Source organism: Sciurus vulgaris, assembly GCF_902686455.1.
Source record: "Sciurus vulgaris genome assembly, chromosome: 4".
NCBI lineage: Eukaryota > Metazoa > Chordata > Mammalia > Rodentia > Sciuridae > Sciurus > Sciurus vulgaris.
Window position 1 is genome coordinate 146,290,719 of NC_136464.1, and position 27,081 is coordinate 146,317,799.

A 27,081-nucleotide genomic window follows, 5' to 3' on the forward strand; every position below is an offset into this window, starting at 1 on the left:
ATACTCCATTGTGTATATATATCACATTTTCTTCATCCATTCATCTGTTGAAGAGCCCCCAGGAGGTTCCATAGCTTAGCTATTGTGAATTGTGCTGCTATAAACATTGATGTAGTCACTATAAAATGCTGATTTTAAATCCTTTGGATATATACTGAGGAGTAGGATAGCTGGGTCAAATATTGGTCCATTACTAGTTTTTTGAGGAATCTCCATACTGCTTTCCAGAGTGGTTGCACCAATTTGCAGTCCCATCAGCATCGTGTGAGTACCTTTTTCCCCACATCCTCACCAACATTTGTTACTTGTATTCTTAATAATTGCCATTCTGACTGAAGTGAGATAAAATCTCAGTGTAGTTTTAATTTGCATTTCTCTAGTTGCTCACTTACTTTTTCATTCATGATGTAGTATCAGTACATCATTCCTTTTTATAGATGTATATACTTTTTATTTACCCACTCATAAGTTGGACACTTGTTTCTTTTGACTTTTGTGAATAAAACTTAAAAACTTGTGTGCAAGTTTTTGCAGACATGTTTTCAGTTCTCTTTGACATATACTTAAAAGTGGAATTTCTGGACTATACAGTTAACTATGTTTGACTTTTAAGGAATAAAATGTCTACCATTTTATACCAGCATCCTGAGGGTTTCAGGTTCTCCAGGTCATTGCTGATTGTTTTAGTCAGCCTTTTTTTTTTTTTTTTTTTTGAACACTGTGACTATGACCAAAAGTACTGACAAGAATAATTTTAGAGGAGGAAAAGTTTATTTGGGGCTCACAGTTTCAGAGGTCTCATTGTTGCTGTGCCCCCCAAGGTAGGCAGCACATAATGGCAAAAGGGCATGGAGAGGAAATTGGCTCAGGACACGGCTCCAGGAAGCCGAGATACTGCAGACCAGGGACAAAATGTAAGCCCCATAGGTACACCCCCTGTGATCTACCTCCTCCAGCCACACCCTCTCTTCTTACAGTTACAACCCAGTTAATCCCTCTCAGGGGATTAATGTACTGATGAGGTTGATTCTCATAACCCTGTCATTTCACTTCTAAACTTTCTTGCACCATCTCAGACATAAGCTTTTAGGGGACACTTCACATCTAAACCATAACATCAACACTTGTCTTTTGACCATAGCACTACTATACAACCATCCATCTCCAAAACCTTATTTTCATCTTCTCATACCCTTTAAATGCTAATTCCCTACTTTCCCTTCCCCCAGCCCCGGGTAACCACCTATTTTCTGCCTCTATGAATTTGATTACTCTAGGTACCTCATAAATTTAACCATATAGCATTTACCCTTTTGTGACTTTTATTTCACTTAGCCTTATGCCCTCAGGTTTCATCCACATTTATAACATGTTTCAGCAGTTCCTTTTTTTTGATAAGGGTGAATATTACTGTGCATGTACGTGTCATTTTGTTCACTCATCCACCCATCAACAGACTATTATAAATACAGATGCTTCTTGGTTTATGATGAGGTTATATTCTGATAAACCCACTGTAAACTAAAAATATTTTAAGTGGAAAATGTATTTAATACACCTAACCTAGAGAACACCATTGCTTAGCAGCACAGCAGCAAATGGAATAAAGTTGCTGATAATTAGCTAACTTGAGATAAAAAGATTATCTGGGTTATCCAGCCTGGTATAATTGCAAGAACTCTTTAAATGTGGAAGGGGTATGTAGAAGAGTCAGTCAGTCACACAGCGTGAGACTCAATAGCTGGCCAAAAGCTACTTAATGAGGATAATTTCCAAAATCTAGAAAAGGAACCATTCTTCACTACTGCCTACAGGGAAGAAAGCAGCCCTACCCATCAATGATTTTTGCCCATTGAGGCCTATTTGGAACTTCTGACCTATAAAAATTTATTCTGAATAAATTTGTGCTGTTAATTTAAGCCAACATGTTTATGGTAATTTGTTATAGCAGCAACTGAAAACAGTATCAAAAAACTTTTAAATTCCTTTGAATGTATCCTAAATTTTTTTTTAGTTGTTGATGGACCTTTATTTAATTAATTAACTTATTTATATGTGGTGCTGAGAATCAAACCCCATGCCTCACACATGCTAGGCAAGAACTCTAACACTGAGCGACAACCCCAGCCCCTGAATGTATCCTAAATTTTGATAATAGTTCATAAACAAACTGTTATAACAAATCATAAATACCCAATAATAAAAAGCAGATACATTTTGACATATTCCACATAATGGGATGTTAGCCAGCAAACTTATAAAGCAAACACTCAAATGGAAAAATATTCCTAGCACTGTACCAACAAGGGAAGGCTTAAATATTGAATTTTCAATTCAAATGATATAGGTTACTAACAAAAAAAAAAAAATAGCAGCATCTCAGGAAATACTATTCTCATTTTTTAAAGTAAAGTATACATGTAGATTTTTTAAAAGAAAAATCTTATTATCAAATGTTAATTGATACTCTAGGTAGAACGCTAACAGTTTTTTCCTTTGTGTTTTATTATATTTCCTAACAGTTCCACAACACATGTTATAATAAATTTGCAATGAAAAAAAAGACACACTGTCTGATAACTGAAAAACAGAAATAATTGTACAAGTATCTTATTCAAACATGGCGGTTTACCACAAGTTAAAAGTGATTACTTTTGGGAATCGGAATAAGAGGGAAGAGATGGTTTCTTTTTGTTCTAAAACCTCTCATACAATTTATTCTTAAAATCAGACATGACTATAATAAATTTTTCAATTATTAAAAAAAATTTCTTCTAATATAAATGTGGACCTCTGAGAAACTTACCAATTGTAATTACTAGTTCAGATATATTCATTATATCATGTACATTTTCACTGCAGAATTGTTATAAAACGCCTTTGGAGTCACAGAAATAATATTGTATCTACACTGAAAGCATGTTTAAATTAAAAAAGAAACATAAACAAAACCAACTTTATTTACAAAAATTATAATAATTACAAACAGTACAAATTGAGGCAAGTTCTTCTGTTCCTGCAGCATAAGCCAAAGACTTTACTTTCAAATGAGGGGTTTTATTCCGAAATATGATGCAGACTCAGTAATTCACTGCTTTTAAAAAAATATATTTTTGAATAATTTCTGGAACCCTACAGGTAATATATACATGGGTCATTTGCCTCAAATCTTATTTCTGGAACTACTACATATAAATCCAGCACAACTGGAAGAGAACAGGGCAGGGCAGCACTGAACTACGGAATCATCTTTTCTTCAACAATAAAATGTGTGTAATCCCAAACATTTGTCCAGTGGATTAGAAGTAAAACCATGAGTTTGGGCTTTTAAAAAAATCCACTTTGATTTTAATGTGCTGCACAATTCCATCACAGTCACTTATGTGGCTCTCCTTACAAGTATCCAATTTACTTTCCCTGCTAGTGTTCAAGAAACAGAATTCTACATATTCAATTCTGTATGCTGTTTCATGTTTTTTTTTTTTTAATCAGAGTCACTACTACTACTTGAAGAGTCTGTTGACATAACTTCTACATCATCTTCATTTTCTTTATTATGCCCAGGAGGTTCCAACAAAAAGTCATTACTATGATTTGGCGGTAACATATTCATTGACATATCATTTGACTGCCATGGATACTGTGGAGCCAGGACATCTAGAGAAAGAAAGAAGCATATAAGAACAGTTCTATTTGTAATTTATCTACAGTTCTATTTGTATTTATCCCCATTCCTCCCTTAATGCAAATAATTTGAAGTAAATTTTTTAGGGCTCAAAATAAAAATGCACATTTAGTCACATTAATGATGATCAAATTAAGAAAGAGCAAAGAAAAGCATGTTTTAGGAACTAGGAACCTGCTTTTTTAAAAAAATGTAAGAAACTTCAAATAGTCGATATAATTTTTCTTTTGCAAGACATTTATAATTATAACTCATGTACTTCCTAAGTCTATGTATATATTACATGCTATTATATGCAAAAAAATTGTTAATCATACATTACATTATAAGCAGATAATAAAATCTACACTAAAACTTATATTTAATGTAGACTGAATACTCTCTTAGAGGATAGAGGAACTGATATTGTAAATGATTCTGATCAAAAATAGTTGATTAACAATGTATGAATAAGAACTATAAGGAAATGCCCAAGAAACATTTAGTCTGTATTTATGAGAAAAATTAATAGAACACATAAGAAGGTATAGTTCAAGACTAAAAAAAGCAGTCAGATTTAAAAGAGTCAAACAGGAGTGTTACGATATTAACTAGATAGGTGTGCCAGTTAGCTTCAAATCTACCTTTTCCTGGACACTGAAACCATTTCTCCTCTGCCAGCTAACACAATGTCAAGTTTTGTCAGTAGAGGGCGCTGGTGAGACTAACAGAGAACAGAGACAGGATAGAATGGGTTTTTTCCCCTGTACTTCTCTGGGGCCTGGTTGGTGTGGCCTGTCAAGTGTGCTTACATGTCTCAGCAACTTTCAGTGGCATCCCTGAGGGTGGTTTCCTGGTAGGTTTCACTACAATACCAAAGGGTAGATTCCCAATTAAGTGTCCTGGAACCTGGTGGGTAATTTCCTGCTGCAAGTGCTGGCCTCTGAAACCTTATCTAACTTCTCTGTCGCAGAATGGGCACAGCAGTATTAAACCCTCTCCTACTGTCCTTTCCTTAGGTCCTGTGTCTTAGTCCTCCATGTGGCAGCAGCTCCCCATTTCTGTTATTCCTGTACTTAAAAAAACAATTCTCCTGACAACTTAGAAACACCTTGTTATAGTTAATAATTCTTTCAATTTTCCTTCAAACCACTGGTGTATTTTGCCTCCTGACAGATTGTGACTGGCATATAATCCAGTACAACAGCAGTTGGAAAGATGAGGAGTAGCCAAGGTTAATATATGTACAGTTCCCCAGTTTGTACTTTAGGTAGCTAAATAATACGAAGCATTTTTAATAACACAGGAATCTCATTAAGATGTAATGTTAAGCAAACAAAGCAGTATCTACAGCATACTTTTTTTAACAGTGCAAATATATAGGAATTAAAAAAGGAAATAAGCAAAAATATTTAAAATATTTTAAAAATATTTAAAATATTTCTGACTGCTTCAGAAAGAATAAATTTTTCCTTTTGTCATTTTCTACTTTACAATGTTCTGCTACATCAAAACAAGTTACCTACAAAATATGTATTTATTATTCTATTTATATGCATATTTCACAACTACAAAAATGCTGTTTAAGCAATAACAAAAATGGAGCGGTCTAATGCCTGAGGAGGATGGTGGAATATTATTAGATAAGAGAGAAAAGCAGCTTAGCCTAATTTCATAAGCTCTGTCTAGAAGAGCCTTTAGAATGGAATAAGCAGAAAGCAGGATAAACTGGCAGAGAACCAGCTATTAAAATAAGTTGGGTCTAGAATCTCAAATGTTTGCAAATAGCCCATCACTGTCATCTCTGAAAAACCTTGGTCTGTTTGAAAACATTCTTCTGATTAACATTACCTGGCAGTCTGCCTGCTGCAAGGGCATCTCCTGGTAAATGACCATTCACACCATTAGTGGAAGGATTGTTCATCTGACCCAGTAATCCACTTCTCATCTCTAAATCAGTTGGGTATGGTCTACGTGGGTCCCCTAAAAAATAAAGACTACTTTTAACTCAATTATATATATATATCTACAAAAAAAAGGTTATATGTAATTTTTAATATAAAGCATTAATATTTTTGTTAATGTATTAATTTTCCTTGATCCACAATAAAGAATTCAAGCTAACACTTTAAAATTTGAAATATGAAGTCATGTTATCAATTGCTATTAAAAGCATAATAAAATACATGTTTTTAGTTTCTTCTCTGAATCTTCTCAAGAATATACCATTTTCTATATGAAACAAAATGAGAAGACAAGTCATTTTAGTAAACATTCCAAATGACAATTTAGGAAAATTATACTGATCTCAATTCTTCTAACTTAACTGCATTTTCCAGTTTAAAAAATTATATATATACTGAGGGAAAAGGGATCAGGATACTTTTAAGATAGGAAGGACTGAAATGTTTATTGGAAGGCCTATCTAAATTAAAACCTTTTTCTATCTTTCTGATCTTTTCATTTAAAAATTAATTCTCATAATTAGTAGTAGAATATCAGCAAGAATGTTATTCCCATTATGAAAGCACACTAAATAGCAGTCTTCGGTTGATAAAAACATGGCCAGATTTGAATGAACTTTTTAGTTTTGTTTCTCACCAACTTCAGATTACTCACCCCCAACATTCTATTTCCTTTTCATGCTTTTATCATGGTAAAACATAATTTTCAGAAGTTGAGATAACTTTCTTACTCCTCCAAAGAAGCTAATGCTCTACCATAAATCTCCTGTCTTATATTTTATCCATGGTCAATATAGTTGCAGCTTGTTACTCTTTGCTGTTTCCAATTATTCCAGCTCTTTTTAGACCTGTTGTGTTTGCTGCTGGGCACTCAGTGCTTTGTGAAATCCTAATGGCTCTACAGAGTTGGCTTCTGGCCGGCCTATGTTTTATAAGCATAAAAACCTATTGCTTAGGAAGCATCATCTATTAACTGTACTTTTAAAAGTTATTATCTTATTTTTTGGTACCAGGGATTGAACCCAGGGACACTTAACCACTGAGCCAGACCCTAGCCCTTTTTATTTTTATTTCGAGACAGGTCCTCACTAAGTTGCTTTGGGCCTCACTAAGTTGTAGAGGCTGTCTTTGAACTTTCCATCCTCCTGCTTCAGCCTGTCAAGCCACTGGGATTACTTACAGGTATATGCCACTGTGTCCAGTTATTAACTTATTTTTAAAAAGAAAAACACATTTCCTAGTGCAAATAGCTTTACAGAAAACCAGATTTATAAAACACATCATTACTTATAAGATATTAAAGATACGAAAACATCTTCATTAGCCGATGTTTTTAAGTATAAACTCACTTTAGATTTAAATGTACCTTTGTATTCAGACGCCTAAAAATTTTCAAAACCACATACAACTAGTATAAGGGAAGTATTTTTACCTGGAACCCAGGTCAGTGGCGCACACACGGCATTACTTGCACTGATCCTATGTGCATACTTAATTATTTCTTCAGAGGAGATAGCACCTGAGAAGGTTAAGGGGACAGTGTGACCATTTAGTCTAGGAAACATACAAGTTTAGAAGTGCATATATAATAGTCAGATATAATACTTAAAATTATTAACTGAAAATAGGATAATGTCAGCCACCTACCTTCCCTAATATTTATATATATACCACATTATAATTTAAATTATACATATTACCAAACTAAGGAACAAGACACTCATTCAGCAAAATCAACTCACGGAAACAAATTTGGGAGACTAGTATGATAATGCTCAATAATCTCAATTATTAACTACCATCAACTACTATTACTTTGTCTGAAAGCAACAGTGAATAAAACTGTGAAAACAGTTTCATTTCCCAGTGACATCCAAGCTATGAAATCAGCACAGTTCACACTACTCTTTGTGATTAACATGGCTCCAATTTCTGAACAGACTCAGAGAGAGTAATAAATACAAATGTATTTATTAGATGAAAATAAGTTGCTAAATATGTACGGCATAACCTAATTTTTATTTTATAACATGTATGTGTGTTTGTATTTTTATCATACATATTCACAGATCTAGGAAAAAAAATCTGCAAGTACATATACAAAAACATCAACAACAGTTACAGCAACTGTAAAAGAGCAACTCACTTTTCATTGTATAAACTTTAGATCTGTTTCCACCAACAAAGTAACTGTGTACATGTATAAAATTTTTGAGGACTAAAAACAACAAAACTATGGACTAGATTTCAGAAAGCCAGCCTCAATCATATGTCTTGGAGATTTGTTTCCTATTAGAGAAGCCTAGTCCATCTCTCAGAGGATATCAGCTTTTTTTTTTTTTTTTCATATGTAACAGTAAAAAAGTTGGTCCCCAAAGAAATAGGAAAGAGCAAAGAAAATTAGACAAGAAATCTGAGATGATTAAAGGTAAATCAAGTCTACAAATCATTAAAGGCAAGCAATTCAACTTTTAAAGAGAGAGAAAGAAAAGGAAGAATAAGGTGAGAGAACAGGTAAGGAAGGCTCTCTGGGCCCCTGCATCACTAAATATACTTACATCTCAAAGCTTTTGCTAACTCTGACTTCACAATATTCCCATATACATTGGCCAATGGACATTCTCTTTCATTCTCTGTCCTGGCCTTCAAGATTCAATTCAAATCCCATTTCTCATTTCCTTCTCCCACAATTTTATAAACCACTATCTTTATTGTACATTTGAGTATACAGCCATAAATTGCCTTCTATTAATGTTTCTTATAATCTGATGTTGTTACTGTTTCTTATAACCTCCCTAAGGATGAACAATGGTAGAACATAACACACTTTAAATTGAAAACTTATTGGGAATCTTTTCAACAGCAGCAAATGATTACCAGTAATATTCTCATCAGCTTCTTGAAACAAGAACTCGGGTTTCTCAGGTCATCCAGTCTTGCCATGGTACTAACCTTTTCTTGCTTTTTCTATTGACTTGAGTTTCTCTTTTGCTTGGTAAACAGCTGTTGCCTAATTTAAACAACATTAAAAGAAATATGATTTATTTTTACCTATATCAAGGTAAAAATTGGGCTTAATTGACAAGATTCCTTATTCACTAGAAAAATTTGCAAAATTTGAAAACCCCCAAAATTTATTCTTCATGTTCTGAAATAACTCTTGTTATCATTTATAGCAGTTATGTTTACTAAAAGAAATATTATATTCACGACCTAGCCTCCCATTCACAAATAGTTGTTAGAAATAAGGTATAAATTGTATGGTCTGCTAATCTATTTTGTCATCTATCATCTCTGCAGAAGAGATACAGGCTACACACTTAAAAGCTTCCTATTCTTGCATCTAATTGAAGGACAGATGCAAGTTTTTCTAGTTTACAAACAACATTCTTGGATTTTCTTTAAAAAAATTTTTTTTAGTTGTAGACAGACACCATACCTTTATTTTATTTATTTATTTTTACGTGGTGCTGAGGATTGAACCCAGCGTCTCACTCATGGTAGGCAAGTATTCTACCACTGAGCTACAACCCCAGCCCCTTGGACTGATTTTCTTACTCGTCTATGCATCACCTCAATGTTTAATGACTGCCATCACAAAAGCAACACCTCATCATCCAAGGTCCACTAACAGACAAAATAAAATTAAGCTATTATATGCATATCCTCAGCTATAAGCACAGTGGTAAAAAGCATGACGTCAGAGAGATCTAAGTTTAATTCCCTTCTCTCTACTTTTTAGCTTCATTAGGCAAATTATTCATTTCGAGTCTTTCTTCATTTGAATACTGGCACTGACTTTATATAAATTGTTACGAAGACTGAGAGAATGCATATAAAATGTAAAGAATAGGACCTAGTGCCTAAGGACTCAATGTAAGTTGCTATTATCTAACCAAAAAAATCCATTCTCATGGTCCTTGGACCTACAGCCTTTAATTAATAATGACATTTTCAGAAATCTAATAAAAAGAATTAAATCCAAGCCAGGCATAGTGGTGGTGTGTGCCTGTAATCCCAGCAACTCAGGAGGCTGAGGCATAAGGATCCCCAGTTAGAGGCCAGCCTCAGCAATTCAGTGAGACTCTGTCTCAAAATAAGAAGGGCTGGGAGTACAGCTCAGTAGTAGAGCACCCCTGAGTTCAATCCCCAGTATGTTAAAAAATAAGAAGAAAATTATATTCCAAAATTCTGAAAAACCTTTGTTTGCAAGGATAGTTATCAAAACATTTGGTATAACACAAACTTAAAAAACTAAACAAAGAGGATATAATTATATGGAAAATGTTCAGGTTGCAAGAAATAGTATTTGAAAGATTGTTAGCATTTTGCTAATTATAATAAGGTAAAACACCAAATTCAACTAAAACTCAAAATAATAAGCCAAACCATTAATGGTGGCATTATACAACTGCGAGATTAAAGGCAATTTTTTCTTTCTACTTTTCTGTATTTTTAAAATTTCTTTAGATAATCAAATATTACTTTCATAAGGGAAAACAGATTTTAATATAAACATATTTTTAAAAAGCATGGGGGTACTTCTTCAGTAGGGGTGGATAAGTTATCCTGAACTGCTTAGGCTATTTACTGGAACCCGTTTTGACACATTTTTGAAGGGGTTCATTAGTGATAAGAATGCCAGCAATGTCTGATCCACATGAAAATCAAACTTTGCTGTTTCTGTAATACTATCATATTACAATTACATTAGTTAGTATTCAGTGAACAAACTGGGCCAATAATAGCAAATAAATTGCCTCTTCAAAATAGTAGCCAAGAATAACAAAGGAAAAATAAAGGTCTTTGACACATATCTAAATCCTACCTGGTTTAAGATGGAAGACCAAATCAACTAATGTAAATTTTAATCAATTTATGAAATTACATATTTTTACTGATTTTGAATTATTTTAAAAACTGCAGATTTAGACTGTTAACAATTAAAACTTACATTAGGAGCTGGGGTTGTAGCTCAGTGGTAGAGCACTAGCCTAGCACATATGAGGCACTGGGTTTGAGCCTCAGCACCACATAAAAATAAACAAATGAAATGTGTCCATCTACAACGAAAAATATTTTTTAAAAACTTACATTAGACCAGGATAAAAGTAAAACCTCCCATTTCTACAATTCATTATGTGAAATATTTAAATAATGAAAATGTAGTTAGAAAGTGATAATTTTACCACTTTCAGACTATCTGAAAATAATAAGTATAAAAGGAAATGATAATGGCCGTTCATTTAACTACTCACAGAATGTCACCTTTAGACTTGGAAAGTCAAGGTTTTTCCTCTTCAAAATACTTACAATAGATTTATTTTTCAGAAATAGATTAACAATATTCCTTTTCTCTTCAAAAACCAACTGCCAACTTACCAGTATTTGTTCTGCTTCTTTTAGTTGTTTCTGTAGTTGTTGAATATCACTGTCTCTCTTTTCAACTTCTTTTTCTAAAACTTGCATTTCATGATGGACTTTCCCCTGATTAAGTGCCAATTTCATTAGTTCTTGAAATTCCCCATCTCGGTGAATTAATAATTCCAAGACCTGTCATGTAATAGTTGACTGAATCAGACAATAGAATATTGAAAGGCTACATTCCAATGAGACAAAGAATCCATTCCTGAATTGGCCGGGCTATAAAATTTTAACATCTCCAAAAACAATATGTTAACAATAAAAATAGTCTATCAATGATTATTCTGAGAAACAGATTTAATATCAAGACCTTGTACTTTTTGTGTTCTTCTTTCATGCAAAACAAAACTAGTCTTTCAGAACTATCAAGATGCCAAAATAGGGCTGGGGACACAGCTCAGTTGGTAGAGTGCTTGCCTTGCAAGCACAAGGCCCTGAGTTCAATCCCCAGCACCGCAAAACAAAACAAAACAAAACAAAACAAAAAAGATGCCAAAATAAGCAGGTTTATTTCCCAGAGAAGATAAAAATTTAAATTTATTCTTTAAAATACAATGTAATGAAAGTTCTACCATTATTTGATACTTTAGTAATGGTACTTGGCACCAAGAACTTACTCTAATAATTACATATTTGTATAAACACATATTAGAAAAAAAAAAAACTAAACCTGTGATTTCACTGCTTAGCATGAAGATGGTCTAAAAAAGTGATTTCAAAACACAGTAAATACATAAATAGGTGTACAAGGATACAGCAAAAGGCAATGAAGATTAAAATGCATAAAACAAAGTCTGGGGTTCAATCTCTAATCTCTCACTTGCTAGCATTGTAACTCAGGAAAAGTCCAACAGCTTCTCCAAGCCTGAGAGACTTCCTTACCTCCTTAGGAAAAGAGATAAACTAGTAGTACCTGTCATATAAAGTTATTTGAGGACTCGTGATATAATGCACCTCTTAAGTACACAGAGAGCTTGGCAAAGGCTAGTTACCACTACCCATTACAAAATTAAGATGCAAGTCAGTCTTAACCACTCTCATTTTACCATGCTATAATTACTAAAACCTCAGAAAGGAAATGGCTATTAAAAATCCAAAATCAATTTTTAAACTATTTTTAAAAATTCATTAAAGACTAATATCTGCAGGCATGCTTCTTCAAGTTCCTTTTGACATGAAATTCCTCTCATTTTTAAAGAACCTCTCCAGATAAAACAAACAGAAAACTAAACTGCAACCTCGGTCCATGTGTTGAGAATATTTTATTCTATTCATTTATTTTTATTTTTATTTTTTATGTGGTGCTGAGGATTGAACCCAGTGCCTCACATGTGCTAAGCAAATGTTCTACCACTGAGCCACAACCCCAGCCCCAGAATATTTTAAATAACAATTAAAAGTTTTTTCTGGAGTAAAAAATAATTAAATAAACTGTAGTATTTAATAGACTAATAATTCCATTCTTCCCAATCATAGGAGGAGAAAGCTAAGATTCCACATCTATAAAAGCTATATTTTAAAGTTACTTATCAAATCAAATAGTACACATTAGTTCCATGACAACTTTCAAGAAGTTTACAGTTTGACCTAATTTGTATACTATTAGAGAAAAATATTCTCTTCAGATTGCTCAGCAGGGAAAATTTATTCAAGTGAAGTCAGAAGACCCAGGTTCTAGTTCCACTTCCCATTACCACCAGCTCATTTGTTCACCCTGGAGCTCAATCTTGCAGAAGGTTAAACTGAAGACAATGAAGAGCCTTTCTAACTCTAAGATTCCATATGATATTATAAATATTCAAATAAAACAGTGGCTAGGAAATTTTCAAATGGGCATATTCCTCTCTAATACTTAATAGTTTCAATGAAAATAACACAGGAATACAGAGTACTAAGTACAAGATAACAAGTGGCAGAATTACTACTCCTTAAAAATTTTAAGGAGGTTTGATTATACAGATCCTACTTCTATTTTGATTGCCTTCTGAACAATCTCTGAGTGCCTGACTCATAGCAAGCATTTAATAAGTGCCTAGAAAATAAAGTCAGGACTTACATTTCATTTTCTGCACATAGGGGATAAATTCCTACTTAATCTCACAGGTATTTATTAAAAGACTATTCAAGACTAGGTATCTTAACACAATAAATGTGTTGTTTTTTTTTTCTTTTTCTAAAAACAAAACAAAAACCATAATACTGCATCCCTAAGGTTCTCTCACTTGTGGCCTTATCTGAATTCCCTCTCCCCTCTTGAAGGGATTAATCCTGGAGGAAAACAGGTTCACTAACACTTCTCTAATGAGTACATCAGATTTCTCTGTCCTCAAAACATGCTGTAAGATAAAACTAAAAGAATGATGAGACAAATGATGGGGAAGTCTATTATACACTGTTCTCTTCTATTTTACCTCTTTAAAGAAGGTTAATCTTCCCCATTTACTTTCTCTTTAAAACTACTGTGAGGAAAACAAATTTTATTCCCTTAACCTCCTAAAATATTCCAGAATCAGGAAAAAAAAAAAAAAACTCTGCAGTGTAGAAAACTGTAAAGTATTAAAAAAAATAAAAACTATCTGTAAATTCAACACTCACAAAATAACCTCTGTTTACAGTTGTATGTTCCTGTATTTCCATCCATTCATTTTCAAGTTGCATTAAGGGAATAATGTATATGATAAAGGGCTAAGTTTATGAGGACATTCACTTTCAAAATATTAATTTCTATTTAACAAAGCTTTATTAGCTAATTCAAAAGATGAAATTAAAAATGTATAATTAGAACCATAAGGGAAAATAATAAAATGCTTCTTAAGCACAGTTACCTTATGTGATGTAAAGAAAATATCAATTTAAAGGTTTCAAGTAAACCTGTTCCCAAAGTAACCAAAGATAGAAAACAGAAACACTGTCTCCCCCCCCCCCCCCCCCCCTCTCTCACATACACACACACACACACACACACACATTTTTATTTAAAAAAAGAAACCACCTACCTGGTTTTCCTCCCCAGACTGTAACAATTTTTGGTTTCTTGAAATAGCCAGCATTTCTATAAGCTCCCTAAAACAAAAACCAACAATAACAAAAAACACTTAGCAAAATAATTACAATAGAAACTTCCTTAACTGCTCTCTACCCAACCAAGTTGGTTCACTGTACTCATGCATGCTGGACCCTCATGGCTGCTGCCCTGTACTAATTGTGTACTTCAGCTCTAACCAGCCACACTGCACTCTCACCAAGATTCAGTTGTGTGTGTTAACAAACTTATTCATACAAGTTTTACTCATTACCATAATTATATAAATATCCATGTAATGCCAATGAAATATGACTATGAATAAAAAGAAGTCTTTCCATTAAAACCTAAGCTGAACACTTAGACTCAACAGAGGTTTGCAAAGGACAACTGTGAAGAACCAGAGAAAAGGCAGAAAAGTTCAAGGAGTCTGCCCTAAAACTGCTTGATGAGAGGCTAAGTTCTCACTTCACTTCAAAGAAAAACAAATAGAAAATGTAGACAATGCATGAAAACCATCAACTCAGCACATCTGCAGTTTTTGTAAATAGTGTTTTCTTGGAAGATAGTCATACCAAATGACTTACATAGCCTATGGCTGCTTTCCCTCTACAAGGGCAGAGCTAAGTAGTTAATTTGCAGCATGGACCATGTGGCCTAAAAAAACATAAATATTTACTATCTGACCCTTTACCAATAGCTTCCTGACTCCTGTCTTATATGAAAGATAGGTGATAGAACACAAGTTTTTGTTTTAAGGTAAAGCAATTAAGGAATGCTTGAATCATTTTTTAATGATTCTCTAATTGAATTTACTAGCCAAACATCCATGAGCTAAGAGGGATGCTTACAATATAATAAAACTCTATCTTAATAGATATGCCAATTTTTCTATGTGAAAATTAGTATCAAATCAGGAAACATATATAGCAGATGATATTATGTATTACTTTCAAACTTGCTGATATTTGGGAGTTCTCAAAATTACGCAAGAGAGGACAGCTTCACGGTTACCTACCTGACATTGCTCTGGTTATTCCTAGTGTTTGTACCTTCTTGTTGGCTGCCACACTATTTTTACCTGCATATGTCTACCTTTCCTGCTAGCTTCATACCATTTTTCTGACTGGTGCTAAGTGGACTGAATCCTCTCCACTATTACTTCTCCATATCACTGTGTATGAATGAATTAATGAATGAAAAAAGTAGATATGGAAATGCAAAGTCTTCATTCATTCATCTACTCATTCATCAAATATTTATGTGCCAGCCATTTGCTTGATGTTTAGGTTATAAAAATGAACAACAGTACTTAAATTCTAATACAGAAGATAGGAATAACTAAATGAAATAAAGCTGGAGTGATAAAAGTTGGGAAGAAAATAAAGCAAAGTATTACATTAAAGACTATCTGCAAGGTGAGTTGGACACTTGAATGGTTAGAGAAAGCGTCTCTAAGGGTATATCTTTGAGGTAAGATATGAATTAAATGACAGGAGCCAGCCTTCAGCCAAGGAGGAAAGAATGATGACCAGAAGACACAGCCACTTCAGTAGCCCAGAGATTCTTTGGGCACTAAGGAGAGGAATACAAAGTGAAAAAAGGTAGGTATGTAGGACTTTATAGTCACAGTACAGAAAATGATTAAGTGTTTCATTTTGAGTGCAGTGAGGAGACACTGGATCATTTAAAACAACGAAGCCTGTGACCTGATTGACATATTTAAACAACCACCAAGCTACTTGGGTCAGGATGGGAAGCAAGTTAGGTATTTCAGGCAAAGATGATACTTGTTTTGATTAGATCATAACTTCTAGGATTTAGTACTGAAAATGGACAGAATAGGATATACATGGAAAGCAAAGTGATAGAACTTGCTGATAAAGTGACAATGCATGAAGAGTCATATGAATCTTTTGATGAACCCCAGAGATGAGTAATAGGAGAGACCTCTGGTCTAAGAGGTGGTTTCAGGTGGGAAGGGGTGGTGGTGATTGAAGGGGGTATGGTGGGAAATGGGGAATAAGCCTTTTCCTGTTTTTCTTGCAAATGTGGGAGTAAACATTCACAGAAAGTTTTACAAAGGCTTACATTAGGCATAGGAGTACAGAGGATGGAGAAGTCTCTAAGACTTAGTGCTGTTCTATAGCAGTCCCTAGGACAAAGAAGAAACTTCTGTCTTCTTCAATTATGAAAAGAAGTTGAAGGAATCTCCATGCCCACTCTCTGGTTATAGGTGTAGAGTTAAGAACCCTGCCTCAACACAGAGGAAGAAGGTCTATTCATGGCATAACATTAGAATCCAGCTACATTCCCCCAGAGACTATAATTTACATAGTAGTTAGAGCCTTTATTAAACTGGTGGCATTACACTTCAAGTAAATTATAGGTAAAGAAAATTAATAGTCTGGCGTGGAAAACTCAGGACGCCTATCAACATGGTTTCTGCAGGACAGTGAGTTCTAAGGTACACAATTAAATTTCTGTAAAGAAGTTCTAATGACCCAGAGGTGGCAAACCAGTAAGTATTATCTCTTCCACTACCACCAACCATCCAATTATCTTCAGGATCCTAAGAGGTAAATTTTCACTTACTTAATGTCGTTCTTTAGGGATGAACAAATAAGATAGTAGATAAATCACCCAAGAATCAAAGAAAAAGAAAAGAAACCAATCTGTTGATGGATACAGTAAGGAAGACTATAAATTAAAGAGAAACCAGTCTTTCAGGCACTTCTAGAGAAAGAACAACAGAACTACAGCTTCTTTCACAGAAAGCAAAAGAAACTCAGCACTTCAGCTGGTCATGTACAACTGGAAAGTTGAAGAAAGTTTCAGAAACATTCAGGTTTTTGAGGAACATTTTAAATGATTTACTACTGTGGGTAAATTCATCTCATCAAACAGGAAATGCTATACTCAGCAAAGAAGCAAAAAAAAAGAAATCAAATATGGAAAGCTACAAATTGGTCAAATCTGAATTTAGCCTAAAATCTAACCTTTAATTATGCCATCTCAAGTGAAGAGTACATGAATATTGAGTATATGCAAATCCACAGGAACCAAAAACATCAGGAAAATACACTTCAGAAACCCGCCTAGCAGTCAATCCAAAGACAAGATCTCAAGGATGACTACAGAGTTGTCCAACATTTGAAGAAATTCTCAAAGGATGACTACAGAGTTGTCCAACATTTGAAGAAATTCTCAAAGACCATTATCCTGGCTGGGTAGGCTCAGAAAAAATAGCTTCTGAACTTGGTGAATATAAAATACACACAGACACACACACACAGTTACTCAGCAAAACGGAAAAACAAATTATGCTACATCAGGTAAAGTTTAGAAAGAAATGAACGTACTGGGCTTTAAAGTAAAAAGGTAAGAAATAATAGTTCAGTGAATATTAAAGGGAAAAGTTTGAATGAGACCCAGAACAAACAGCTGTAGCAACCTCCTAAACAAGGTGTCACAAAGATATAGTTACAGAAAAATTGACCCTACCATCCGCATGATATGGCTGGTCAAAATGAACAAAAACAACAACAAAAAAAAAGTAAAGAAGAGGGTTTCAAGATGGCGGCCTAGAGGGTGGCTGCATTTCATGTTGCTCCAGGACTCAGGATTCAAAAGAGGAGATATTGAGACACTTGGGACCAACTCAAAGCAGCCGGGTGACTCTCACCCGTTGGGAAGGCGTCCCGGATGGGACGGTGGTCCCGGAACGCAGGAAACTTTGTGAAGTAGAGCTGCCGGCGAGACGCCCCTCCCCCCGCTGGAGCAGTGAACTCGGACAACTGGGAGCGCCGTAAAGGAGGCCGCTGGGCACAGCGCTGGGACTCGGAGCAACCACTGGGGCTCCGGGGTCTGCCCAGGGGAGGAGTGGCGAGGAGAGCTTTGTGGACTCAGGACACCAGGGCTTGCCCTGAGGAGGAGGAGGAGGAGCGTGGCCGCTTGGATTCGGTGTGACTGCACCAGAGCTACAGGCGGTTGCCAGAGGAGAAGCTCCGCGGCCAGCTGTTTGGACTCAGAACGACTGTTTCTGAACACCGGGGCTGGCCCTGAGGACAAGGAGGAGGAGGAGCGGGGCCGCTTGGATTCGGAGTGACTGCACCAGAGCTACAGGCGGTTGCCAGAGGAGGAGCGGTGCAGCGAGCTGTTTGGACTCAGACCACTTGTGAACGCCGCGGCCTGCCCGGAGGAGTAGGAGTAGGAGGAGGAGGAGCACGGCAGGGCGTTTGGACTCGCAGTGACTGCATTAGCACTCCAGGCAGCTGCTCAGAGGAGAAGGCGAGTGGTGAGTTGTTTGGACTTAAAGTGACAGCACCTGAACACAGGGGGCTGCCTGGAGGAGAAGCGTGGTGGGTCGCTTGGTCTTGAGTGGCCGCACCAGAGCTCCGGGCGGTTGCCCAGAGGACCCGTGCTGCGGGTCACGTGGATTCAGAGCCACTCAGAGCGACCGCTCCTGAACACTCGGGGGGTTATCTGGAGAAGGAGGAGGAACGGGGAGGGTCACTTCGACTCGGAGTGATTGATTGCCCAGGGCTACGGGTGGTTGGTGGGAGGTAGAGGCACACAGTGAGTTTCTTGGACTCCTAGTGACCGCACCGGAATACTGGGCGGCTGTCTGGAGGAAGAGGCGTGTGGCGGGTCTCTGGGTCTCAGAGCGATTGTACGGGGCCCCAGGTGGCTGCTCAGAGAAGGGGCCGCATAGCCAGGCGATTAGGTGCAGAGCAGGGTCCCAGGATCTAGGAGGCTTTTGGGTGGAAGAGCCGCACAGAGACAGGCTTAGGGCGGAGGGAAGGTTCCAGGCCTGCGGGCAGATTCTCTGAGGAGGGGCAGCCTAAGGAGATTCATCTGCGAAGGGTGAGGCTCCCAGGCCCAGGAGGTAGGGCCGGGCCCCTGGGAACTTTGCAGAGGAAGGCAGCCCAGCCCAGGCGGTAGCTGTAAATTGAGGGGAACCTCTAGGAGGGAACTGACCAGCAAGACCTCCCCACCGGGTGAGTCTTCCCTGCCAGGTGAGGTTTCCCCACAAGGACGGTAAAACTAGAGACTCAGGCCCAAACAGGCCTTGCCTCAGCCCGCAGCCTAGGTCCCCTTTGGATGACCATTGGTCAACAAGTGGAGGCACCTCTGCCCACTAGCAGGGATTATACCCCACCTGAAGGCCACCACTCCTAGAGAGGCAGCTTCCTTGTGGAGCACCGCATTATCAACTTCCTCCAAGACTTCAGCCTACTGAAGGCTAAGGGGGGATATATATAGAAATATTCAGGGACATTGTAAGTCAATAGAGGAAATCTGCAATAACTCAGCGGTCCACTGATACCTGAACAATATGAGAAAACAAGGAAAGAATATGCTGCAAACAAATCTAGATGTTACATCAATAAAACCCAATGACAGCATGGCAGAAGAAATGACAGAAAAGGAGTTCAGAATGTACATAATTAAAATGATCAGAGAAGCAAACGATGAGATGAAAGAGCAAATGCAAGCATTGAATGATCGCACCAATCGACAGTTAAAAGAGCAAATACAGGAAGCAAAAGATCATTTCAATAAAGAGTTAGAGATATTGAAAAAAAACCAAACAGAAATCCTTGACATGAAGGAAACAATAAATCAAATTAAGAACTCCATAGAAAGCATATCCAATAGGATAGAACACCTGGAAGACAGAACCTCAGACATTGAAGACAAAATATTTAACCTTGAAAACAAAGTTGAACAAACAGAGAAGATGGTAAGAAATCATGAACAGAATCTACAAGAACTATGGGATATCATGAAAAGGCCAAATTTAAGAATTATTGGGATTGAGGAAGGCCTAGAGAAACAAGCCAAAGGAATGAACAATTTATTCAATGAAATAATATCAGAAAATTTCCCAAATCTGAAGAATGAAATGGGAAATCAAGTTCAAGAGGCTTATAGGACTCCAAATATACAAAATTACAACAGACCCACACCAAGGCACATTATAATGAAAATACCTAACATACAAAATAAAGACAGAATTTTAAAGGCTGTGAGAGAAAAGAACCAAATTACATTCAGGGGGAAACCAATACGGATATCAGCAGACTTTTCAATCCAGACCCTAAAAGCTAGAAGGGCCTGGAACAACATTTTTCAAGCCCTGAAAGAAAATGGATGCCAACCAAGAATCTTATACCCAGCAAAACTTACCTTCAAATTTGACGATGAAATAAAATCCTTCCATGATAAACAAAAGCTAAAAGAATTTACAAAAAGAAAGCCAGCATTACAGAACATTCTCAGCAAAATATTCCATGAGGAAGAGATGAAAAACAAAGAAGCAAATCAGCAAAGGGAGGAATTATCCTAAAGGAATTGTCAAATAAAGAAGGAACCAAGTCGTGTCAAAAAAAAAAAAACAAATAAAATTTTAAAAATGAGCCAATGACTGGGAATACAAATCATATCTCAATAATAACCCTGAATGTTAATGGCCTGAATTCATCAATCAAAAGACATAGAAGTGCAGATTGGATTAAAAAGAAAGATCCAACAATATGTTGCCTGCAAGAGACTCACCTCATAGAAAGAGATACCCATAGACTAAAGGTGAAAGGATAGGGAAAAACATACCATGCACATGGACTCAGCAAAAAAGCTTGGGTATCCATCCTCATTTCAGATAATGTGGACTTCAAGCCAAAGTTAGTCAGAAGGGATAAAGAAGGTCATTTCATACTGCTTAAGGGAAGCATAAATCAGCAAGATATAACAATCATAAACATCTATGCCCCAAACAGTGGCTCGTCCATGTATGTCAAACAAATCCTTCTCAATTTCAGAAACCAAATAGACCATAACACAATAATACTAGGTGATTTTAACACGCCTCTCTCACCACTGGACAGATCTTCCAGACAAAAATTGAACAAAGAAACCATAGATCTCAATAACACAATCAATAATTTAGACTTAACGGACATTTATAGAATATACCATCCAACCAAGAGCGAATACACTTTCTTCTCAGCAGCACATGGATCCTTCTCTAAAATAGACCATATATTATGCCACAAAGCTAATGTTAGCAAATACAAGAAGATAGAGACACTACTATGTATTCTATCAGATCATAATGGATTGAAGTTAGAAATAAATGAAAGAGTAAAACACAGAAACTATTCCAACATCTGGAGATTAAACAATATGCTATTATATGATGAATGGATAACAGAAGATATTAGGAAGGAAATTAAAAAATTCTTAGAGGTAAATGAGAACAAAGAAACATCATATCAAAATCTCTGGAACACTATGAAAGCAGTACTTAGAGGGAAATTTATTTCATGGAGCACATAATAAAAGAAGTAAAACTCAACAAATAAACAACCTAACGCTACAGCTCAAAGCCCTAGAAAAAGAAGAACAGAACAGCACCAAAAGTAGTAGAAGACAGGAAATAGTTAAACTCAGAGCTGAAATCAATGAAATTGAAACAAAAGAAACAATACAAAAAATTGACAAAATAAATAGTTGGTTCTTCGAAAAAATAAACAAAATTGATAAACCTTTAGCCACACTAACAAAGAGAAGACGAGAGAAAACCCAAATCACTAAAATTCGGAATGAACAAGGAAATATCACAACAGACAGGATTGAAATACAAAACATAATTAGAAACTATTTTGAAAATCTATACTCCAACAAAATAGAAAATTTCGAAGACATCAACAGGTTTCTAGAGACATATGAATTGCCTAAACTGAACGAGGAGGACATAAACAATTTAAATAGACCAATTTCAAGTACTGAAATAGAAGAAGTCATCAAAAGCCTACCAACAAAGAAAAGTCCGGGACCAGATGGGTTCTCAGCTGAGTTCTACAAAACCTTTAAAGAAGAGCTCATTCCAATCTCAAAGTATTCCATAAAATAGAAGAGGAGGGAACCCTCCCAAACTCATTCTATGAAGCCAATATCACACTGATACCTAAACCAGACAGAGACTCATCAAGGAAAGAAAATTTCAGACCAATATCCTTAATGAACATCGACGCAAAAATTCTCAACAAAATTTTAGCAAATCGCATACAAAAACATATTAAAAAGATAGTGCACCATGATCAAGTGGGCTTCATCCCAGGTATGCAAGGTTGGTTCAACATCAGGAAATCAATAAACGTAATTCACCATATTAATAGACTTAAAGTCAAGAATCACATGATTATTTCAATAGATGCAGAAAAAGCATTTGATAAAATACAGCACCCCTTCATGCTCAAAACACTAGAAAAAATAGGGATAGTGGGAACATTCCTTAACATTGTAAAGGCCATTTATGCTAAGCCCATGGCTAATATCATTCTAAATGGTGAAAAACTGAAAGCATTCCCCCTAAAAACTGGAACAAGGCAGGGATGCCCTCTTTCACCACTTCTATTCAACATCGTTCTTGAGACTCTGGCCAGAGCAATTAGACAAACCAAAGAAATTAAAGGGATACGAATTGGAAAAGAAGAACTCAAACTATCCCTGTTCGCTGATGACATGATTATATATTTAGAGGAACCTGGAAATTCCACCAGAAAACTCTTAGAACTCATAAGTGAATTCAGTAAAGTAGCAGGTTACAAGATCAATGCCCATAAATCCAACGCATTTTTATACATAAGTGATGAATCTTCAGAAAGAGAAATTAGGAAAACTACCCCATTCAAAATAGCCTTGAAAAAAATAAAATACTTGGGAATCAATCTCACAAAAGAGGTGAAAGACCTCTACAATGAGAACTATACAACACTAAAGAAAGAAATTAAAGAACACCTTAGAAGATGGAAAGATCTTCCATGTTCTTGGATAGGAAGAATTAATATTGTCAAAATGGCCATACTACCTAAAGTGCTATACAAATTCAATGCAATTCCAATTAAAATCCCAATGACGTACCTTACAGAAATAGAGCAAGCAATCATGAAATTCATCTGGAAGAATAAGAAACCCAGAATAGCTAAAGCAATCCTTAGCAGGAAGAGTGAAACAGGGGGTATTGCAATACCAGATCTTCAACTCTACTACAAAGCAATAGTAACAAAAACGGCATGGTATTGGTACCAAAATAGAAAGGTAGATCAATGGTACAGAATAGAGGACACAGACACAAACCCAAATAAATACAATTTTCTCATACTAGACAAAGGTGCCAAAAATATGCAATGGAGAAAAGATAGCCTCTTCAACAAATGGTGCTGGGAGAATTGGAAATCCATATGCAACAGAATGAAACTAAACCCCTATCTCTCACCATGCACGAAACTAAACTCAAAATGGATTAAGGACCTCGGAATCAGACCAGAGACCCTGCAGATTATAGAAGAAAAAGTAGGTCCAAATCTTCACCTTGTTGGTCTAGGATCAGACTTCCTTAACAGGACTCCCATAGCACAAGAAATAAAAGCTAGAATCAATCACTGGGATAGAGTCAAACTAAAAAGCTTTCTCTCAGCAAAGGAAACTATCAGCAATGCGAAGAAAGAGCCTACAGAGTGGGAGAATATCTTTGCCAATCATACTTCAGATAGAGCACTAATCTCCAGAATCTATAAAGAACTCAAAAAACTCTACTCCAACAATTCAAATAATCCAGTTGACAAATGGGCTAAGGAAATGAATAGACACTTCACAGAAGAAGATCTACAAGCAATCAACAAACATATGGAAAAATGTTCAACATCTCTAGTAATAAGAGAAATGCAAATCAAAACCACCCTAAGATTCCATCTCACCCCAATTAGAATGGCGATTATCAAGAATACAAGCAACAACAGGTGTTGGCGAGGATGTGGGGAGAAAGGTACACTCATACATTGCTGGTGGGGCTGCAAATTAGTGCAGCCACTCTGGAAAGCAGTGTGGAGATTCCTTAGAAAACTCGGAATGGACCCTCCATTTGACCCAGCTATCCCACTCCTTGGCCTATACCCAAAGGACTTAAAATCAGCATACTACAGAGATACAGCCACATCAATGTTCATAGCTGCTCAATTCACAATAGCCAGACTGTGGAACCAACCTAGATGCCCTTCAATTGATGAGTGGATAAAGAAACTGCGGTATATATATACAATGGAATATTACTCAGCCATAAAGAATGATAAAATTATGGCATTTGCAGGCAAATGGATGAAATTGGAGAATATCATGCTAAGTGAGATAAGCCAATCTCAAAAAGCCAAAGGACGAATGATATCGCTAATAAGTGGAGGATGACACATAATGGGGGGGAGGGAAGGGTTAGTGTTAGGGTTAGAGTTAGGGTTAGGGAGGGGGGCAAGTATGGAGGAAGGAAGCACTGTATAGAGGGTAAAGAGGGGTGGGAGTGGTGGGGGGAAGGGAAAAAATAACAATGAATCAAACAACATTACTCTATGTAAATTTATGATTACACAAATGGTATGCCTTTGCGCCATGTACAAACAGAGAAACAACATGTATCCCATTTGTTTACAATAAAAAAAAATAAAGAAAAAAAAAAAGTAAAGAACATTTTAACTTCACTAATTTCACATTGAACTACACCACCACGATTGATTAGCAAAGATGTTAGAAGTCAACCAGTATTAAATTTAACCTTCAGATGAGAATTCTTCCAGAAAAAATTGCTTAAGGATATTTCAAGTAGAACACCGTCCACAATTCAAACTGGAAAACCAGTTCATACATGAGAAATAGCATTTTCCAATTAATCATTAGTTGTTCTGAATTAAATTAAACACAAATTTGTATCAAACTACATGGCTACCTCTTCAAGGTATTTCACCACAGACTCCTTAATGCTCAGCCTTAAGCTGAACATACTGAATTTTTCATATGAGCACCAGTCCCACTTAGAAAAGCAATAGGCTAGGCAACATTTATAGTGTTCATTTTAATTTTAGTAACTCACAAAGAGCAACAACATAAACTAAAGGAAGGTTAAATTAGTTATCCCAAAGACAGGTTACACAGAACAAAGGAATGAATAATTTACTGAAAATATCTTGCTCCAAATACTGTCTTGCTAGCTTCATTTTAGTAAGAAATAATGTGAGCATTCATTTAAGAAGATTAGCTAATGAGGAAACATACAGATCCTATACTACGAACTACAAATCCAACAAAGATAAAGAAGGAAATATTGTTCATGAATCTATGTAAACATACAATAAACACATAAAACAGCAACAATATCCTTTACTTTTCACTATCAGATACTATACACTGTAGATAATTGATATACTTTTCTATAACCAAAAGTACAGTGGGTTTGTTCACACCAGCATCACCACAAACAAAGCTTTGCATTACAATGTTATGATGGCTAAAAAGTCACTAGTTAATAAAAAATTTTCTGCTCCATTATGGTCTCACGGGAACACCAATGCATATGTCCATATTCAGTCCATCTGTGGCTAAGGTATTGGTACTTCAGCTCATTGGACAATGGTATCCTAGCAAATACTTTTCAATAGGAAAGTGATACAAGACAACTTTTTTAAACACAAATTCTGGTATTAGGCATTACAGAAAAATAAAGTACAGAGCACGAAAGCAAGTAAAACTGTTAAGGAGCCTGCATTTAAATAATTATGACAGTGAGATAGGAAAGAGAGGGCAAATATGCGCAACATTTCGTAAAAGAGAACCAATGCATTTTAACACCCAAGTTAACATACAGTCATTAAGAAAGGCTCCAATTTGAAAGGTTTATCGTGAAAGGTAATGGAACATGGGACAATGACATCCAATTTTATCTCCTACCTCTGCCACACAGGCTGCACTTCAGCCAACCCAAACAACTTTGAATTCCACCACGTTGGATGAACTTGTGTTTCCAGGCTTCTGCACAGGCTGTAACATCTACCTGCCGCCTAACGAGTCAGGCGAATTCTCTTCCTCAGGAAGCCTGCCCTGACCACTGCCGGAACAGGTGCCCTATTCCTGTACTCCAATAGTCTGCAGTTCACCTTTCTTCTAAAACCTGCCCCTGTGCCAGTGGTTTGTACATCTGTCTCCCTCTTGACACTGAGCAGCTCCACTGCGGCCTCCAGCCTCCCTTCTCTACAGTCTCCCAGCGCTTGGCACCCACGAGGCGTTTCTCAACTGTAGGCTGAATGCGGACGAAAGGACTCAGACCCAGAGATTTCTTAAGGTCCTCCACGGTTCTTAGCGTTCCAGAGTCACTATCATTACTAAAACGTCCTCTAGCGGGGGAAAATGGTATTCAAGAGTTCAGAGAGAATGGAGACCCCACATATGACACCTGTGTACCACAGACTCCTGAACTCGACCCTCCCCCTCCGAGTCCCGGGGACCAAGGCAAAACGTCCCGGAGTCAGTTCCCCGGCCCGGAGCCGGCTCTATCTGGGCTCTCAGGCCGGAAGCATTACCTAGACAGGACCTCCAGGTCTTCAAGCGCAGACAACAGCCGCTCCCGCGTGCTGTTACCGCCAGAAGATACCGAGCCACCAGCCAGCCGTTCTTTCTCCTTCTCCCCACTCGAAGAAGCCGCCATGTTCAGCAGCTCAGCAACCAGAGCATGCGCAGTGCGCGCTGGCGCCGTGAGAGGCCGGCTGGGGAAGCGAAAGAAAGGATCACGGAGGCGAGAGATAGAGAGACCAGGACAGAGCGCCATCTGCTCTCCTGGAGGTGCACTGCGGGCGCCGGCGCCATCTGCTGGTGCCTTGAGGATTTCTTGGATCCAAATTCTGGGAGTGACTGCTGGACCAAAACCAGGAGACACAGCGTGGGCTGGTTCTCCTGGGCCTTCTGTTTTTCCTACAGCAATAAGAAGTTTATTTTTTAAGTTTTTAATTTTTTATTTTTTAATTTGTTCTAATTAGTTATACATGACAGTAGAATGCATTTTGACACATTGTACAAAAATGAAACCCAACTTCTCTTTCCTCTGGCTGTACAGAGTCACGCTGGTAGTGTAATCATATATGTATATAGGGCAATAATGTCTGTCTCATTCCACCGCTCTTCCC

At 36.8% G+C, this 27,081-nt stretch overlaps 2 protein-coding genes across 3 annotated transcripts in view; one reads left to right on the top strand and one right to left on the bottom strand.

The window, feature by feature from the left end:
* Nucleotides 1-27,081, top strand: part of NUDT15 (nudix hydrolase 15) — a 72,394-nt gene that overhangs the window by 14,520 nt on the left and 30,793 nt on the right. The window contains exon 4 of one of the 2 annotated variants that reach the window (XM_079137687.1): nucleotides 14,439-14,585. The exons of the other annotated variant lie outside the window; for it this stretch is intronic. Within the exon in view, the coding sequence (XP_078993813.1) occupies nucleotides 14,439-14,513 (75 nt within the window). The 3' untranslated portion in view covers nucleotides 14,514-14,585. Of the gene's footprint in view, nucleotides 1-14,438; nucleotides 14,586-27,081 lie in introns of those variants that run through there. 2 annotated transcript variants of the gene reach the window in all.
* Nucleotides 3,111-26,642, bottom strand: MED4 (mediator complex subunit 4). The gene is made up of 7 exons (XM_079137681.1): nucleotides 26,482-26,642; nucleotides 14,049-14,115; nucleotides 11,011-11,181; nucleotides 8,581-8,638; nucleotides 7,061-7,147; nucleotides 5,516-5,647; nucleotides 3,111-3,657 (listed from the first exon to the last, which is right to left on the bottom strand). Exons 1-7 carry the CDS (start codon nucleotides 26,604-26,606, stop codon nucleotides 3,485-3,487), a joined length of 813 nt encoding a protein of 270 aa, XP_078993807.1. The 5' UTR covers nucleotides 26,607-26,642; the 3' UTR covers nucleotides 3,111-3,484.